General features: G+C 48.7%; 1 protein-coding gene across 2 annotated transcripts in view; it reads left to right on the top strand.

Moving 5' to 3' along the window:
- Positions 1–17841, top strand: part of LRRC74B (leucine rich repeat containing 74B) — a 412716-nt gene that overhangs the window by 48466 nt on the left and 346409 nt on the right. For both annotated transcript variants that reach the window (XM_085634037.1, XM_085634038.1), the window contains exon 2: positions 6446–6641. In XM_085634037.1, coding sequence (XP_085490163.1) covers positions 6446–6641 — 196 coding nt within the window. The remainder of the gene's footprint in view (positions 1–6445; positions 6642–17841) is intronic.

Here is a 17841-nt window from a genome sequence, read left to right as displayed (position 1 = left end):
TTATTCTTCAGAAAAGTAATTACCTGTTCATACTTTCTCATTACCTCTGGATCAAGGGCTCCGGTTTTAGGATCCCTAGGGTACTCTTGAGTAGGCCAACTTACTGTGATTTTGCATTCTGCCCATAGATCTGCCGGTACAATTGTATCGAAAAGACCATTCAAATCTATCCACAATACTTTTGATAATTTAACAAACCTTTCTACCTGTCGGTACCACTCCACAGGCTTCTCCCGGAGCCTGGGGAAATCATTTGTAAATGATAAAATGTCCTGTCTGGTCCAGGGAACGTGTACATAACCTCCTCCTGGTATGTCCCTCATGGGGCATTCCGTGACTACCGTCTCCTTTTCTCTTACCGGAAATGCCGAAAAGGTGTTATCGGTCGTGTCCTCTTTCTTCCGAAACCACCTACTTTTCCATCGGTCTACGTCACCCCATTTTCTTAACAAGGCAATTAATTCTTTAATTTGCGTCAATCTTCCTGCAGTGTTCAGATTTTCAATATCCTTTTCAGAGAAATCTACTCTATATGGTTTCTGTAATGATCTTATTTTCTCAAAATCTATGCCCATCTCGCTTGCTGTTTCTTCAAGTTTCTCAGGCAAACTCCTCACTCTCCAAGTTATACTTTTACAAAGAAACATTCGCTCTTCATCCTGGTATGCTTTCAATTTTTCAGTCGGAATAGTCCCTACTATTAATTCCTCCAATGTTACTTTTCATTTTGCCACATCTATAGGTTGAGGCTCTGTATATTTTCGCTGTAAACTCCTTAACCACTCACTCAATTCATCAGAAGTAGGACCTACGGGAATTGTTTCATTTCTCATTCGCTCCGTATTTCTTTCTGGGGTCTCTGTTGCTGATTCGGTTGTCATTAACGTCTTACTGGCTGGACTTTGATTCATCGTCAAATTTTTAGGTGTACTTAAACCTGATGTTCCTACTAATTTTCCCTATGCATTTCCTCCAGATTTGTTTCTTTCTGTCTCGATCGGTTTAATACTATGGTAGGGAACTGTTAAACAATGCTCACTATCTTTCTGTTTATCAAAGACAGGCATCACTGGCCCTATGGTTACAGGTACAGTTACAGCTTCTATGTTTTTAGTTAACTCCCTAATCTTTCCAGTTAGTTCCAGAGTTGTTCTAGCCAATTCAGCTGAGTTTTCATTTTCAGTCCTAACGAGCGGTGCTATTTCAGTGTCTCTAAATGGATTATTTTTCCCTAAATCAGGTGGCGTTTGCTCAAAGCTTTTATTTAGCAGGGTTTCCTTTACTGGCGCACTCGGCGTCAGCAATGTAGAATTTGGTTGATACGGGGAGGATTTTTATAAAACATGTCCTCTAGCACATCATCCTCTGATTCATTCACACCATACTTATAACTTTCTGTCCCTGTATTGTTTCTCTTCTCAGTACACTTTCTGCCACTTGTCTCTTCAGTATTTCTCAATGGAAACATCCCATCAGTCATGTTTGCACTCCGCCATCTCCTCCTTCTGTCATCATGACTTTCCTGCCCACACGGTCTACCAAACATGTAATTATACCTTCTGCCACACCGATGTCGTTCCCTTTCATACATTTCTTCTTCCCATTCCGTCAAAGCCTCAAATTGAGTAGGTCTAGATCTTGGTTCTAACCTCATCATTCTTTCTCTTAAGTTCCTTAATACAGCTAAACTAAATGAACCGTTTTCTGGAAACGCTAAGACTCCATCTTCTTTTGTATCTTTTGCCCAATTATCTAACCAGATACATGTATGGTACCCATATTTCGCTACCGCAAAGGATGCAGGCGATTTCCTTGGAGGAAGTATCTGTGCTTCCCTAGTCACAATTGGCTTATCTTTCTTGAATAGGCTTTTAATTTTCCCAAACCACGACTTTTTCTCCTTCTCTGCTGGATCGAAATACATCATCTTTACTTATTCTTAGTCCTGAATTATTCGACTTCTCAAATCATTTCTCTACGACTGTTTCGTTGGCTGTCCAATCCCAGTGCGACTCACACCAACGCACCAATCCTGTGCGTCTACGTCACACTGTAATTCTCCACTCCTAGCGCGTCTCACACCAACGCACCAATCTGTGACAACTTCGCCTCTCTATAGCTGGCCAATCCCAGTGCCGTCTTTCTGAGGTCAGCTTTTCTCGCTGCTCCTGCTTCTGCTGACCCCTCCTTTACAAAATTTATGGGCAAATTTTCTTTGCGCTTTTCTTCAATCAAACTCTTTTAGTAACAACATAAAACACCACCATTGCCTGTTTCGCTAAACCAAAGAGATAGTTATGTCCATTTACACGAGAATTCTGTTTTTCCAGTAGGCAGCACTTACCTCTACCCTACCACAGAATTATTCCATTCGCCGATAAAGTAGCACTCCTCTCTACCTTACCCTTCTAACAAGCAAAAAGGCTAGCCGTTTCTCTGGGGATAAAACACATGTGGAGACTACCATGCTCCTGAGAATTAAGGCCAGAGTTTCACGAGAGAACCTGTTGCTATTTCACTCGCGCACTTTCACACAGAAATGTCCCTAACGATAACACACGACGATGTTACTACCTCGAAACCAGACAATGCGTTGTGTGACTTCACTTGCCACACATTTCCCCTGTGTACCTACAGGGCAACCCCGTGTACCTACAGGGCATCCAGACAATACACCGTGCGACTTCACTTGCCACACATCCAACTTCCTACATCCCGGAAGTCTTAAAAAACAACATAAAACGCAACGCGACTCAACATAGAATGTTAGTACATAAAATCAATAATCAATCATCAATAATCACCAAACCAATGCAATAAAACCATCACTAATCACCAAACTAGCCAAAAATAACCATCAATCTGATACCAGGAAAACTGCTCCAGCGCGAAGGGGCAAATTTACATATCCTCCCTGCGTCACAGACCCGTCATCACACTAATTCATTCACACACGCATTCATTGGTGGGGCCCATAACACCAACACTCATACGCCTCACTTCGAATCTGCACACAGGAGGAAAAAGGAGCGCTGGACATGTGGGGTACTTTGTTACCTATTGGGGAGGGGAAAACTTTACATTATATACATTAGTACCTATAGAATCCTAACTTTAAAATCAAGGCACTCCACCACTTGGTCGATGGACCAATTAGTTGGACTGGTTGATGGTGATTTAGAACCAGCTAAAACACATTTAAAGCTTCGGAACCTTTTGATCAATAAATACCTTGTTAAAAGAATCACAAACTCATTTATCTAATTCATTCATTCTTATTGGCATATTCAGAATTTTAATCAAATCAGAATTTTCAATGAATATCTTTGGCACAAATTTACATACAATTATATTTACCTAAATCTTTGGCACTGGTGACCATTTCCAGAAAACCTGTCAGCCCTGCATAAATCAAAATCCCTTCTGGTAAAATCGTCCAGTTAAATGCAGGTTAAGACCCAAATAAGTCCGGGAAAGTTCTTTAGCTCAGAACGACACGGTCCCACCGATAGTAAAGGGACCAGGCAATTGCGCTATCAAATCGAACTCCACACTAACAGTCACCAATGGAAATACGGTACTGCCTCTTCTTCTCTACTAATACCCCTTCTTTTGTACGTTATTCCCCTACTTCTAGACCAAATTTTGCTACAAATTTTAAAGCAGAACTGTCCTGATTGGCCAAATCCCCCTGAATTTGCAAGAAGTGGTGACTTTCCCAAGAGTTTATGGTTCTCATGGAACAGAATACGACACCTCCCAAATTTGTAATTTTACCTCGGGTTCTCAAGCGAAAGTTCCGAAGTAACAAAATGTAGACCTCAGGGTACAGGTCACTATTGTATTTTCAGTCATTCACAATGGCTGGGTCTTGGCAGTCCTCCACGTTCCTATCCTTGACAAGGAACACGTAGCCTCGTGGCTAGAGGTTGCCTGGAGATCTTCAGAGCCATCCGAGTCTGCGCAGTAGACATCGCACTCAAATGACGGTGGCCACTTCCGAACTCCATTTTGAATACTGCGGCCTAGTAGCCCCGAATGCCAACTTAAGCAAAACAAACAGAAAAGGTAATTAATACACAGAAATGAAGATTCTAATGTTTAAACCCGCACTAATTCCCATATATATTAGTATTTGCCTAGCTTATAGCAACATTTAAACCAATAATACTCACCATTCCGCAATACCAGGAGCATAAACCATCACAAAAGCAACATAGATCATGAATTCTCTATTTCAACACATCTTATAGATAGTTTGTGTACCACAGTTAATCATTTAATTATTAGCCATGCAATTTGCATTTTAGTCCCACGTGTATACTGTGTTTATTAAGGTGCACAGGTTGGTTAATAATAATAACACTCCAAACAGTTAATACAGATTAATATTTAGAATGATTACGTCATTAGTATTTTCATGCAAAATAGAGAAGGTATACAAAGTTTTGTTTTACCTGCTCCACCACATACACCCATGGATTTTGGGACATTCCCAGATATACTAATGCTAGTAAACCTGAAAATGTGTCAAGATGCTACACTTCCCTAATGAGGCGTAAAAAGAAATATTGTTATTTGTCCTTGTTACTGCCTCTTCATTCTGATTCTGCATCACACACAGAAGAAATTGCCTTACAAGATTCTTTGGGTATTCCTATCCCAGTTCATATTGGGATCAGACACAGTGTCATCCAGTGATTCTAAGAGATTTCAATTATATCTAAAATACAAACATTTCCTCTGTATAATTATGAGCGTGGAAACTCCAGAATATCACACAAGCATGGGAAGGTATATTCACACTAAATTTACAATACAGGTTCTACCTAGTCTAGGGAAATGAGCTCTGGAATTCACTCACACACCACTTCTAATTCCCAAACTCAAAAACATATGAAATGTGCTAGGGAAATTAAATAGATAAGAAATGTCCTAGGGAATGACCCTAAATCCCCCACGATTGGGGGATTTAGTGAGAATGGGAGGGACTCAACCCTTGGAAATAAATAAGTCTATGTTTCCTAGAGCTGCCCAACAATGATCAACATTGCTGTCAAGATGAAGAATTCACTACGGCAAGCACACCACCAGCGAATATCCCATATCTCTATTTACCAGCCTCCATTCATTCTAAAATAAAAATCATGAACACCAATTAAAATATTAACTCATGATAATGCACTTGTCTCATCTCTACGAGGTTTAAAATAATTTCCAGCAGTATCTCTTCCGCTGGAAATACTTGTTAGGTACCACAAATGATGCTGAATTAGGTATGAGTTTTGGATTGTAACAAATGTTGTGTTCATCTAAGTTAATATTTATTGTTTCAGCATAAAGTCTTCCAATTTAATAAAAAAGCTTTCCAATTGAAGCAAAATTAAAATATCCCTTAAAACACCACACTAGAAGGCAGGTAATAGCAGATACACAACAGATAACATAATAGTAAGTTCACAGCCAATAGTGATTTCTACACAAATCGTCAGTTAACTGGAAAAAATCTGTGGGGTGATACCTGTAAATGCATTTGCACATAAGATCCAGTAATAATAGACATATGTGTGCCTGCAATCCCAATAAATGCTTGAGCAGTGAGTCAGGTAAACAAATATCTAATTTACGGCCACACAGTCCATAGATAGATAGACATTGATGAGACGATGAATGGCTCATCTGTTCTTAAACAGAGTAGCATTGCTTCCATTACAGTTCAAATACCTACCTTTAAACCTGAACAGGTGGAGTAACTAGCATATTTGCGCCTGTATGAATTTGGTACAAAGTAAGATAAAGTGCATTTCGGTATCTTTTCCCCGTATGGATTAGTCACAGTAAATTCTCCCCTTTTGGTTCCCTGCACACCAGGATAGGTGGACCTTAGTGGTGACCAATATGGACCGTATGTAAAGGGAGCATTTACATTTTTCAATTCTGGATGTATCCCTCACAAATACTTCCCAAAACCAAGACTAAGCTTATGGGTGAGGTGTCTTGTTAAGTTACCTGTTTGCTCCTTTTTAATCAATTCCCCTTCGACAATTAGTCAATACTTCCTCTTAACAAGTTCGATTGAATCTGGGCCAATATTGTTTGGATCCTTTTAATAATGGTCTAGATGTATAAGTGTCAGAAGGTTCTTAACGTAGTTGAAACAAATGCTACTACCCCTACTTATGTGGGCAGTCATTAATTGACTGAATTTTATATAAGTTCTATTTTGTACTTTTTAGATGCCTTCTAAATGGTCTTGCTTCTCTACCTTGAGCTAATATTTGTGGGTATATACGTTTGTGTAGATGTTATGAAATTCCATAAAAAGTTACTGTAACTTGTTGCTTGCTCTGATGTGAGAAGAGAGTGCATGTCCTCATTGCATGTAGTTGATTCACTCATTACTTATCTCTGCTGGACTAATTTATCTCTGATTTCCGTTACTCAGACAGTATCTAGGTCTGCTGGTACACGCTCTACGCTCAGTGCAGGTTCCGCGACTAGCACAGCCTCCAGGGCTAAGGATGCAGTGGAGGAAACAGAGGAGGAGCAGCAAGGGAACACTACACAACGGAGCTCTAGTGAGGAGTCAGAGCTTGTCCAAGAAAGCGAGGAAGGATGGGACACAGATGTTGAAATAGAAGGTAAGTATACATTTGTAGATGGCTTGCGATTAGAAAACAACTGAAACTATAATAAAACTGAACCTAAAACTTAATTTGTCTTTTTATTTGCATATCTGTGTAGATCTACTTGGTTTATTTCAACATTATTAATGGAGTTGTCATTCTTTGTGTCTTGCATAGAGTGTTTTTTTGTGTCTGATTGGAGAATAGGAGTAAGAATTGGCCAATGTAACATATTTTCCTAGGAGTGATTCTTTTGTAAGGAACAGTGAACCTTCTGGAAAGATAATTCTGAGGGAGACAGGGAATATGGAATGTGAGGGAGTAGTCTGCAGGTAGGGAGTTTAGAGGTATACACTGGGGCATAAGGAAAGAGAAAGTGTGTAGGCAATCAAAGATGAGTAAGCATTGAGAGAGTCAGGATAGAAAGGATGAAAGGAGAAGCAGAGAGTGTGTTGGCAGAGGACAAACCTGAGTATTAAAGGGTGTTGAGTTGTGTTAAAAAGGCCAAAAAGGTACAAAATACAAAATGCAAAATACACTGTTTATTATGACACTAACCATTTAACTGCTTGCCAGCCATAAATCTTTCCTACCTCACTTTATGAAACTGGTTGCCACCTGAATTTGCAACATACAGTTTTTTCCCCTTGAAACCAAAACAGAAAGAATAAGTAACTTTAAAAGTATTTTTCAAAATATTTTAACTATTCCTTAGTGGTACCAAAAGAAATGGGATGTAGAACTGCAGTGTTACAATAAGGAAGAAATGTAATATTTCATTAACTCTTTTAAAAAATCATCTCCTGGCCTTTCCAGAATCACAATCCATGAGCAAAACCCTGTTATTTTTCTCTTAGAAAGGTATCGACCCTGTATCATGAATAAAAGACATTCAGAAAAGAGAACATACAACAACATACCAACACTTTCAGAATTAAAACAGATCCTGCTAGTACAAACATCTTTATAAATATTATTGCCAAAAATAACTAATTATCATTTAGATAGCCCTTTTCCAGGAACGGATTGGTGAGTAATTAGCTAAACAAAAAATATATATATGCTCCCCCTGTGGTCCCTATGCTGCACACTGGGTGTCCTGGGGGCACCTAGGAGATATGGCCAGGACCCGGGGGGATGGTGTCCCCTTCCCCATTGAGTTGCGGCTGGGCCCTGGGTGATGGGGTCCCCTGGGCCATATGTGGCCAGGGAAGGAGGCCATGCAACACCCCTCCCACTTCAATGAATGTATTTGGCCACATGGAGGTGGTGGTCCCCAGGGCCAACGCGGTGGAGGGGGAGGGCCGAACAGGAATCGGGAACCCCCCGCCGGGGCCCCCAGGAGCCCGCCTCGAGGGCCGCCGCCGCAACACCTCTCCCCGAGCCTAGCCCGAAGAGGGGCGACCTCAGCCAGAACCGGACCACGGCCCCCAGTAACCTGCTACGGCTGTCAACAAACCGGACACTATGCCAGCGATCCGGTCTGCCCCCTGAACCGAAGAAGCGGGGCCGGCGGGCCCCCGCCCCGACAGCTGGTGGCCGCCGCCCTGGGGGAAGGAGAGGAAGAAGAAGAAATCCTCGACCGAGGAACCCCCGAATGGGAGCCGGCGGCCATGTCCCTGGTCTGCCTGGGCAGCCGAGAAATGGTGCCCCGCGCACCAATCCCAAGCAACACCCAGAAATACCAGCAGCAGGTCACCATCAATGGCCGACGGGCCGAAGCCCTTCGTGACACCGGCGCCAGTGTCACCGCTGTCCGCTGCCACCTGGTGACCCCCGAACAAATCCTACCCAATGTGCTGTACCCCGTCCGGACGGCCGACAACAGCGAAAGCCTGTGCCAGATGGCCCTGGTCCCCTTCGAGTGGGGAGGGGTGACAGGCCTACTAAAAGTGACTGTCCGGGACGACGCACCAGTGGACTGCCTCCTGGGGAACGACCTAGAGAGTTCCCCCTGGGCTCAAGTGGAGCGACGAGAGCACCTCCAAATGCTGGGACTATCCGAATGGGCCTGCGCCATCACCCGGTCCATGGCCGCCCAGGCCCCCCGCTCATCCCAGGCCCCCGGTACCGCCCAGCCCGGGGGGCTCGCACCAACCCCCGCCTGCAGCGAGGGGAAGGCGGACACCGACACTGGACCGACTGAACCCTCCCCCGAAGAGATTGCTTCCCTAGGCGCCCTACCAGAACTTACACAATGGCGCCACGAAGGGGGCCCCTCGCGAGAACAGTTCCAGCAAGAACAGCAGTCCTGTCCCTCTCTCGAAGGGGTCCGACGACAAGCATCCGCACAAGCCAACGTTGACCAGACCGGCACCCACTGGGTCTACTGGGCCGAGGGCCTATTGTACAGTGAACAGAAAGTGGCAGAACTCGGGGCCAGCCGCGTGTTGGTGGTCCCTCTCCGCTTCCGGGAGTTCCTTCTCAACCTGGCACATGACGTGCCCCTCGCCGGACACCTGGGACAAGACAAAACGTACAGCCATCTGGTGACCCACTTCTACTGGCCCCGGATGCGAAAAGACGTGGACAACCACTGCCGGTCCTGTCAGACCTGCCAAGCCAGCGGGAAGACCGGGGGTCGGGTCAAGGCCCCCCTCCAGCCCTTTCCAGCCGTCAGCACCCCGTTCGAACGGGTCGGGATCGACATTGTGGGGCCCCTGGACCCCCGGACCGCCCTGGGCCACCGCTTCATCCTGGTCCTCGTGGACCACGCCACCAGGTACCTGGAGGCTGTCCCGCTAAGAACTGTAACGGCCCCCATGGTGGGCCGGGCCTTAATGGGACTCTTCTCCCGAGTGGGATTTCCCCGCGAAGTGGTGAGCGACCGGGGCACAAACTTCATCTCCAAATACATGCGGTCCCTGTGGCAGCAGTGCGGGGTCACGTACAAATTCACAACCCCCTATCACCCCTCAGGGGAACGGGCTGGTAGAGCGCTTTAACCGAACCCTAAAGGGGATGATCCAGGGCTTGGAAGAGCCCCTCCGGCGGAGATGGGATGTCCTATTGCCATGCCTCCTGTTCGCCTACCGGGAAGTCCCGCAGAAGTCCCTGGGGTTCAGCCCGTTTGAACTATTGTATGGACATCCGGTCCGCGGGCCCCTCAGCCTGGTCAAGGAGGGGTGGGAGACGAAGCTCCAGGGCACCCCTCCTGACGTCTACCAATACCTCCTGACCCTACGTAACCAGACCCGCAAGTTCCGAGCCCTGGCCGAAGCCAACCTCGAAGCCAGCCAGGAGGACATGAAGTGGTGGTACGATATGAACGCCTCGACTATCGAGTTCGAGCCAGGCCAGCGAGTCTGGGTCATGGCCCCTGTTGAGCCCTGCACCCTCCAGGACAAGTGGACTGGGCCCTTCAAGGGGGTGGAGAAGAAGAGCCCCGTCACCTACCTAGTTGACCTAGAGTCCCCCCGGAACCCCCTCCGGGTTCTACATGCTAACAGGCTCAAACCCTACTTCGCCCGGACCGAACTGAGCCTGCTGCTGGCGACCGACGAGGGGGGCGAGGACGACTCCGAGCCCCTACCCGACCTCTTGCAGAACGACGTCCACGACGGATCCATCAAAGGTATCCAGCTCGCCTCCTCCCTGACCCCGGAACAGCGCATCGACTGTCAACAACTGCTGCAGGACTACGCAGCCCTCTTCTCCCTCACCCCGGGTGTGACCCACTGGTGCGTCCACGACGTCGACACCGGGGACAGCCCCCCCGTACGACATCGAGCCTACAGGGTACCAGACCGAGTACGGGCATGCATCCAGGCCGAAGTAGCGAAGATGTTGGCCCTCGGGGTCATCGAGCCCTCTGACAGCCCGTGGGCCAGTCCTGTCGTCCTGGTACCAAAGGCCGCAGCCCCCGGCCATCCCCCGGAGCTGCGATTTTGTGTAGACTACCGAGCCCTGAATGCTGTGACCAAGACGGACGCCCATCCTATACCCCGGGCCGACGAACTCATCGATCGCTTGGGGTCCGCCCGCTACCTGAGCACGCTGGACCTCACCGCCGGGTACTGGCAGATTCAGCTCACCCCCGGCGCCCGAGAAAGATCCGCCTTTTCTACCCCTGATGGGCATTACCACTTTCAAGGTCCTGGCCGGGCTCGAGGCCTTCAGCGCGGCCTATTTAGATGACATTGCCGTGTACAGCAACCACTGGGCTGAGCACCTAGTTCACCTCAAAGCCTTCCTGGCCGCACTCCAAAGGGCTGGGCTCACGATTAAGGCCAGCAAATGCCAGGTCGGCCAAGGGTCGGTGACCTACCTGGGCCATCAGGTGGGAAGCGGTCAGGTGGACCCCTCTAGCCAAAAGTCGATGCCATCCAGGCATGGGAACCTCCCACTACCCAGACCGCTGTGCGGGCCTTCCTTGGCCTCACCGGATACTACCGGCGGTTCATCCGGGACTATGGGAGCATTGTTGGGCCTCTCACGGAGCTCACCTCGAAGAAGCAGCCCAAGAAGGTGCACTGGACTCCCCGCTGCCAATCAGCTTTCGAGACTCTCAAGGCCGCGATGTGCACTGCCCCTGTGCTCCAGGCCCCTGACTACAGTAAAGAGTTTATTGTACAGGCAGACGCCTCCGAATATGGGATCGGGCCGTCCTGTCTCAGGTTGATGAGAAGGGACTCGACCGCCCAGTGGCCTTCATCAGCCGACGGCTGCTGCCCCGGGAGCAACGATGGAGCACCATCGAGCGCGAGGCCTTCGCTGTAGTGTGGGCCCTTAAGAAGCTCCGGCCCTATCTCTTCGGTACCCACTTTCGGGTCCAGACCGACCACCGGCCCTTGCGGTGGTTAATGCAAATGCGAGGCGAGAATCCCAACCTGCTGCGATGGTCCATTGCCCTGCAAGGGATGGACTTTTCGGTTGAGCACCGACCCGGCAATGACCACGCCAACGCTGACGGCCTGTCCCGCTTCTTCCGCCTTGACGAGGAGAATCCCCAAGAAGATGGGTGACTCTCCCTGCCTTCGGCTGGGGGGGACGCCTGTTGGACCCGGCCTCGTGGCGTGGTCCTGACTTCCCTGGGGTTGGGCCCGTTCCCCGCCCTGGCCTCCACGGGCCACCCGTTCGAGCCGCACGAGGTCGCATACACCTCGGGGCTCCACCATTTTGTTGCCTGCCACGTGACCCTGCACACCAGTCCACTTGACTCCGCTCAACCCGGCCTCGGCCCCAGCGAGGCCCAGACATTGAGGCACCAAGAACTGGCCAGGGGGAATCACGTGAACACCTCATCGCCCTGGCGGAGGCCGGTATCAATGGGACCCCCAACCGTCCCCACACACCGAGGTGCGATCGGCCTCCATCTCTCCTGGGCACGGCGCCTCTCCTGCTGGGCGTCTGGCCGCTCCCAACCCGGCCTCTCCGCCCCTCCGGGCACAGGGGTCCGGACTTCAAAGGGCTCCAGGCCTATATCTGGGGCGACCCCGCAACAGACCGGCAGTTGTATCCCGGAGTCGAGAGCCCTGCTGATCGAATCGCGGCCGACCCTACGGAGAAGAACTCTTGCTTGAATCCACCACGAGCCCTGCAGACTGCGTCGCGGCTCCTTCTTGCTGAAACCTTGAAGCCCCCCGGAACATCGGGGCCCTGCTGACGCTGTCGCGGCCCAACCTCGCTGAATCCTCCCTCGGAGCCCTGCTGACGACGTCGCGGCTCGAGCTGAGCAGAAACCATCTTGAGCGCCCCGCTGACCTGGTCGCGGCTCTCCACGAACTGAACGCCAGAGCCCTGCTGACACCGTCGCGGCTCGACCCCTCCGAGATCCGGAGGTCCTCCAGCTTGAGGATAAGAACTGGGCCCCAGGTACCCTCGTACTGAGCTCCTGCCAAAGACTGTCCCGCTACCCCTTCCCTTCTAAAGAGACATTGAGACTTTTTGTGGATCCCTCGATCCTTTTCATGTAAATATTGATCCCGTACCCTTTAAGTGTTGATAAAGATTTGCTCGTCTTGAGACAACCTCCTTGAGTCCGGTGTGGTGGTGTTACTGTGCTAGTACATGATAGGAAAAGGATCTCCCTCGGAGACTTCTCAGCGGCGCTCGGCTACTTCGTACAGTGTGGGGGCCCCTCTGGGTGGTCTCTCCGACTCCCCGAGGTCCGCCTTCCAACAACCCCCAAGCTCCCTCACACAAGCTTTCATTACCAATTTCCTCCAGGAGATGAAGACAAATTGGCTCACTCAAATCCGAGTTCAAGTCCTACCTGCAAGACAACCGGCTTGAGGTGACGGAAATTGGAACCTCGACGACCTCGAATGAACACTCTACACATGGACGGAGGACCAGGAGGAACTTTAGCGTTGCATGGCAACATTCGAAGACCAGCATATAGAGCTCCAGATCAAACAGGAGGACTTGAAAATTAGGAGCTGAAGGAATAACCTATGTATTAGAGGGGTCCCTGGAGGCGCGAAGGGCCTGGACATAATGACTTACACGGCGGAACCTCTTTAAGAGATAAAGGGTAATGAGGACGCCCCTCTACACTCAATAGAGCGCACCGATTGCCAGCCTCCTGTGCCAATCTGAATCTACCCTGACATTTTGACCCAAGTGCACTTCTTCATGGAGAAGAAGGCAATTCTTTGTGCGTCCAGGGAAAAAGTGGATCTCTCTTATGGAAGGCACCCCATACATATCTTCCAAGATCTAGCCCCCATCACTCTGGGACGATGCAGGGACTTTAAACCAGTTACTGATAAATTGAGGGATCTTAAAATAAAGTATCAGTGGGGGCACCCCTTTTCGCTAAACTTCACATGGGAGGGTAGACGATGGTCTTTTTGATACTTAACGGAAGCTCAACTGCTGCTCCAGCTCCAGTCGGACTCCCGACCCATTAGTCCGACCTCGGGGGCTGCCCGCGCTACAACCCGGAATGGTCTACCGTGGCGTCAGGCTCGGAGGCCAAGTGACACTTCACACCACACTAAACAGGACATTATCCACCATCTTCAATCCATGGTTCCCTGCCCGCTCTCGGCCGGCCTCTGGTTCCTCTTCTCCTGCTGCCTCTTGAATAAGTGAACGTAGACCTCAGAATGCTTTGGATCCCCGGGCCGGGGGCCGATGAGTGCCAAACACTATGTGATCTCCCTGGTCTATTTGTTTGACTTGTGGGTGTGGTTGTTTGACCAGGGAGCTCTCTCTAGTCTGGGTTGATTCACTCCAGACATGAGTTTGCAGTAAGAACTCCCAGAATCCTTTGGGGGGGTTCTACGTTTTATTCCCCGTCATTATAGAGTGGACCGGCCGCTGGGCGGAGTGGTGGTAGCGACCAATTACACAATCCTGCTGGCACCCCTCGCCATTCAATTGGTCCAAATGAGGAGGGACTTCCTCAGAGTCGCCCTGGTTCATAACAATGGGCTTCTCCAGGACTGGAATGGCCTACTATGGCCTGGTTGGCCTGTTCTTTATTTGAATTGTTTTTTTCCTTTCTTTCTTTCCCTCTCCATCTTCGTTCCTGTGGGTCCCTTAGGGAGGGAAAATCGCAATTCACCTTGCCGCTCAGCCTCCTTATTGCAAATGATATTTGGCTTTGGAGAATATGGTGTTCAGGGAGTTCAATCAGTAGACATACCCCTTTTTTCACTTTCTCCATTTCACAGTCATTTTTCGTTAATTATGCTGGAGGGGCCCTTGGGAGCGGGGTGGAGAAATACTGTTTTAAAATGACGTCCTCTTTTGCCCATGACTAACCATGGCACATATTAAATGTCTTTCCCTTAATGTGAAGGGCCTTTAATGTATCTAGTAAACGGTGACAGGTTTGGTGCTATCTCCTGATTCAAGATCCAGATATACTTTTCTTACAAGAAACTCACCTCCTACAGGCAGAGGCAAAGCTCATGACACATCCTAAGTACCCTGGCCAAGTATGGCCTCTTCAACATCTAAAACAGCGGGGCGGCCATTCTCCTCAAGTCATGCATTTGCATACAGGGAGTCCGAGATAGGGAGGGGCGGTACTTAAAGCTTAAGGTGCTAGTTCTTAACAGACCCCTTACATTGATCAACATTTATGCTCCGAACCACTCTCAAGACACATATATTAGGAACCTATTAAAGGAGCTGATCTCTCAAGAAACGGGCCCGATCCTACTTGGGGGGGACTTTAACCTTGTCTGGGGCCCTTGCCTAGACCACAGTTTGTCTTCTTTTCAAGGTACTGGGGCTATGTCTGCAGCGCTCAAGCAGCACTTCGGGGCCTTGGGCCTTCTTGATGTATGGCGTTATGCAGAGCCAGGCACAAGAGATTATACTTTCTATTTGCATGTTCATCGATCTTACTCCATATAAAACACTTCTTCCTATCTCAATCACTTGTTCGTTCGTTAAAGTCCACAAGTATATCGGACATATCGATCTCAGATCATGCCCATCTCGAAATCACCCTAGCAGGCCTGGGTATGAGAGCATGCTCAATCCCTCGCTGGAGGCTCTCCCCACATATCTTACGGGATCAGGTCAATGGTGCTGAAATGAGTCAGGCAATCCAAACGTACTTTGAAACAAATGACCTTCCCGACATTAACGACCATGTACTCTGGGACGCATTCAAGGCAATTATCCGAGGCTTTATTACCTCAATTTCAATTGCCCGAACGCATAAATCTCGCCTGTTCAAAGTGGGCCCCTCCTGCGATATTAAAGTACTGGAGAGACCTAGCCACAAGGGCCAATTAAAAGCACTTTGGGTAAATAAAGATGAACACTCACTCCTTGCGCAGAAACAAAAGTTTTATGAAGGGGGGGAAGAGTGGGGCTCCCTATTGACTCGTCGGCTCCGTAAGCGCATATCTCAGAACCACATCTCCAAGACAGAGTTCGGTGGGGATCAATGGGACACATCGGAAGCAGATAAACAACAAGCTTTCTGTACCTTTTTCTTGTCTTGCTATGACCAGGGCGAGGACGCCCAGGAAGTGATCAAGCCATTCCTAGCTTCGTGTGCTTGGGAACCATTGAACCCATGTCATGTCAGCAAATGGAGGACCCGATTACCCCTTAAGAACTTCTAAAAGCCATAAAAAGCATGCCGCTGGGTAAATCTCTAGGGCCCGATGGCCTTACGATCTCCTTCTACCGTCTTTAACTCCCCCAGCTGCAGGCTCCAGTGCTTCGGTTAATTAACTCTTTTGCCAACACTGCCAATGTGACCACTACTATGTCCGAGGCATAAATAGCTCTTATCCCCAAACCGGGGAAAGACCTGGCATCCTGTGCCTTGTATCGCCCCATCTCCCTCCTTTATGTTGGCGCCAAAATATTGACAAGAATGTTGGCACATCGTCTTGCACCATTCCTCCCTGGCTTGGTTGAACCAGACCAGGCAGGTTTCATTCAGTAACGACAAGGGGCAGATAACATCAGGCAGATAGCCCACCTGGTGGAGAAGGCCCATTGGCGTAATATTCCAGCATTTTTGCTCTCCCTTGATGCTGAGAAAGCGTTTGACAGGGTAGATTGGCCCATTCTCAGAGCGGAACTAAGGAGGATAGGACTGAGGCCAGTCATGACCTCTCGTATAATGGCCCCTTATATGTCATCCTCGGCTCAAGTTAGAATTAATGGCCTGCTCACCCCTCCAATTCAGATCCACAGGGGAGCGCGTCAGGGGTGCCCTTTGTCGCCCCTGCTCTTTGCCCTGGCCATAGAACCCCTGGCAATTACAATACGCAAGTCAATGGCAATTAGGGTCATTCCATTTGTGGGACCTGAACATAAAGCTGCTCTCTTCGCAGATGAGCTGCTCCTGACTCTTGCTGACCCTCAGAGCTCCTTACCCGTCCTTCTTATACTTTCTGAATTTGAAAACGTTTAGAGGCTTAAAATTAATATTAACAGATCGCAGGCATTGAACCACACCCTTTCCCCTCAGGAGATTGCAAAGTTAAGTGTCCACTCCCAGTTCTGGTGGGCCCCCCATTCTATTCAGTACTTGGGGCTTAACCTCACAGCCACACTGAACTCATGGATCCATGCTAATTGGTCGGAGTACAGACGTTCTGTTCGAGAGGACCTTAGATATGGAAATCGCTTCCAATATCGTGGTTGGGCCGTCTTAATGTGGTAAAGATGTCTATTCTGTCCAAAGTATTGTACCTCTTCCAGGCACTCCCAACCTCTATCCCTCAACTGAACATTCGAGGCCTTCAGGCTGAGATCAATTCCTTTATTTTGGCCAAGGGAAGACTGAGATTTTCCAACAAACTCTTAATGTCGCCAAAAGACAGAGGGTGTCTTGTATGTCCCAATCTCCTTGTCTATTACTGGGTTGTCGCACTTGCGCCTTATTTCGGAGTGGGTAGTTTGTGAAAGCGAGAAGCATAGGTTTCACATGGATAGGGCGGTGACTTGTCGCCCCCTATGGGATCTGGCCTGGCTACAAAAGAGAGCACGTCCTCATGGTTCCTATATCGCTACTCACATGAGAATGGTCTTGGAGATATAGGACAAGATAGCGATTAGTCATGGGCTTACTTCATTCCCCTACCCCAACACACCCCTGGCACACAACCCCGCCTTACCCTTGGCCCTACGTCCTAACTTGTTTGAAGATTGGGTGGGCGGTAAGTGTCGTATGATAGCTGACCTCTTCGCGGGAGAGACTTTCAAAACATTTGACCAATGTAGACAGGATTACCATCTTCCCCCCCAGGGCACACTTTCAGTATTATCAAATTAGGCACTGGCTACATACTACTGAAAATACACTGGGAGCTATGCGCACATCGACCCCTTTTGAATTGTTCGGATGATCATTCAATGGTTCGCGCGGCCTGGTCTCCCGAACCTACAAGGTCTTGCAACGCTCTCGCCCTCTGCCTCTCCACCTATATCAACGCAAGTGACATATAGACATTGCAGAGGTTGCCCCCCCCTGAACACTGGGACCAGCTATGGAGAGAGAACCCTAACACGTTTAAAAGTACAAACAAGAGTCGGCCTACAAACTGATGATACCTTGGTACTACACCCCCCTTTGTCTCCAGAAAATGTTCCCCACTTCCACGGCACTGTGTTGGCGATGTGGGGAAGACACGGGGTCATTCATTCACATATGGTGGTCCTGCCCACTCCTGATGATCTTTTGGAAAGAGGTGTTGAGCCACATCAAGGATGGAATAGGGTTTCCCATTCTGAGCACTCCTGAGGTGGTGGGTCTGGGACTTCCACCTTAGTCTCTTAAGGCCAAGAC

Source organism: Triturus cristatus, chromosome 11, assembly GCF_964204655.1.
Source record: "Triturus cristatus chromosome 11, aTriCri1.1, whole genome shotgun sequence".
NCBI lineage: Eukaryota > Metazoa > Chordata > Amphibia > Caudata > Salamandridae > Triturus > Triturus cristatus.
The sequence above is the reverse complement of the archived record's forward strand: the minus strand, read 5'-3'. Positions and strand labels throughout refer to the sequence as shown.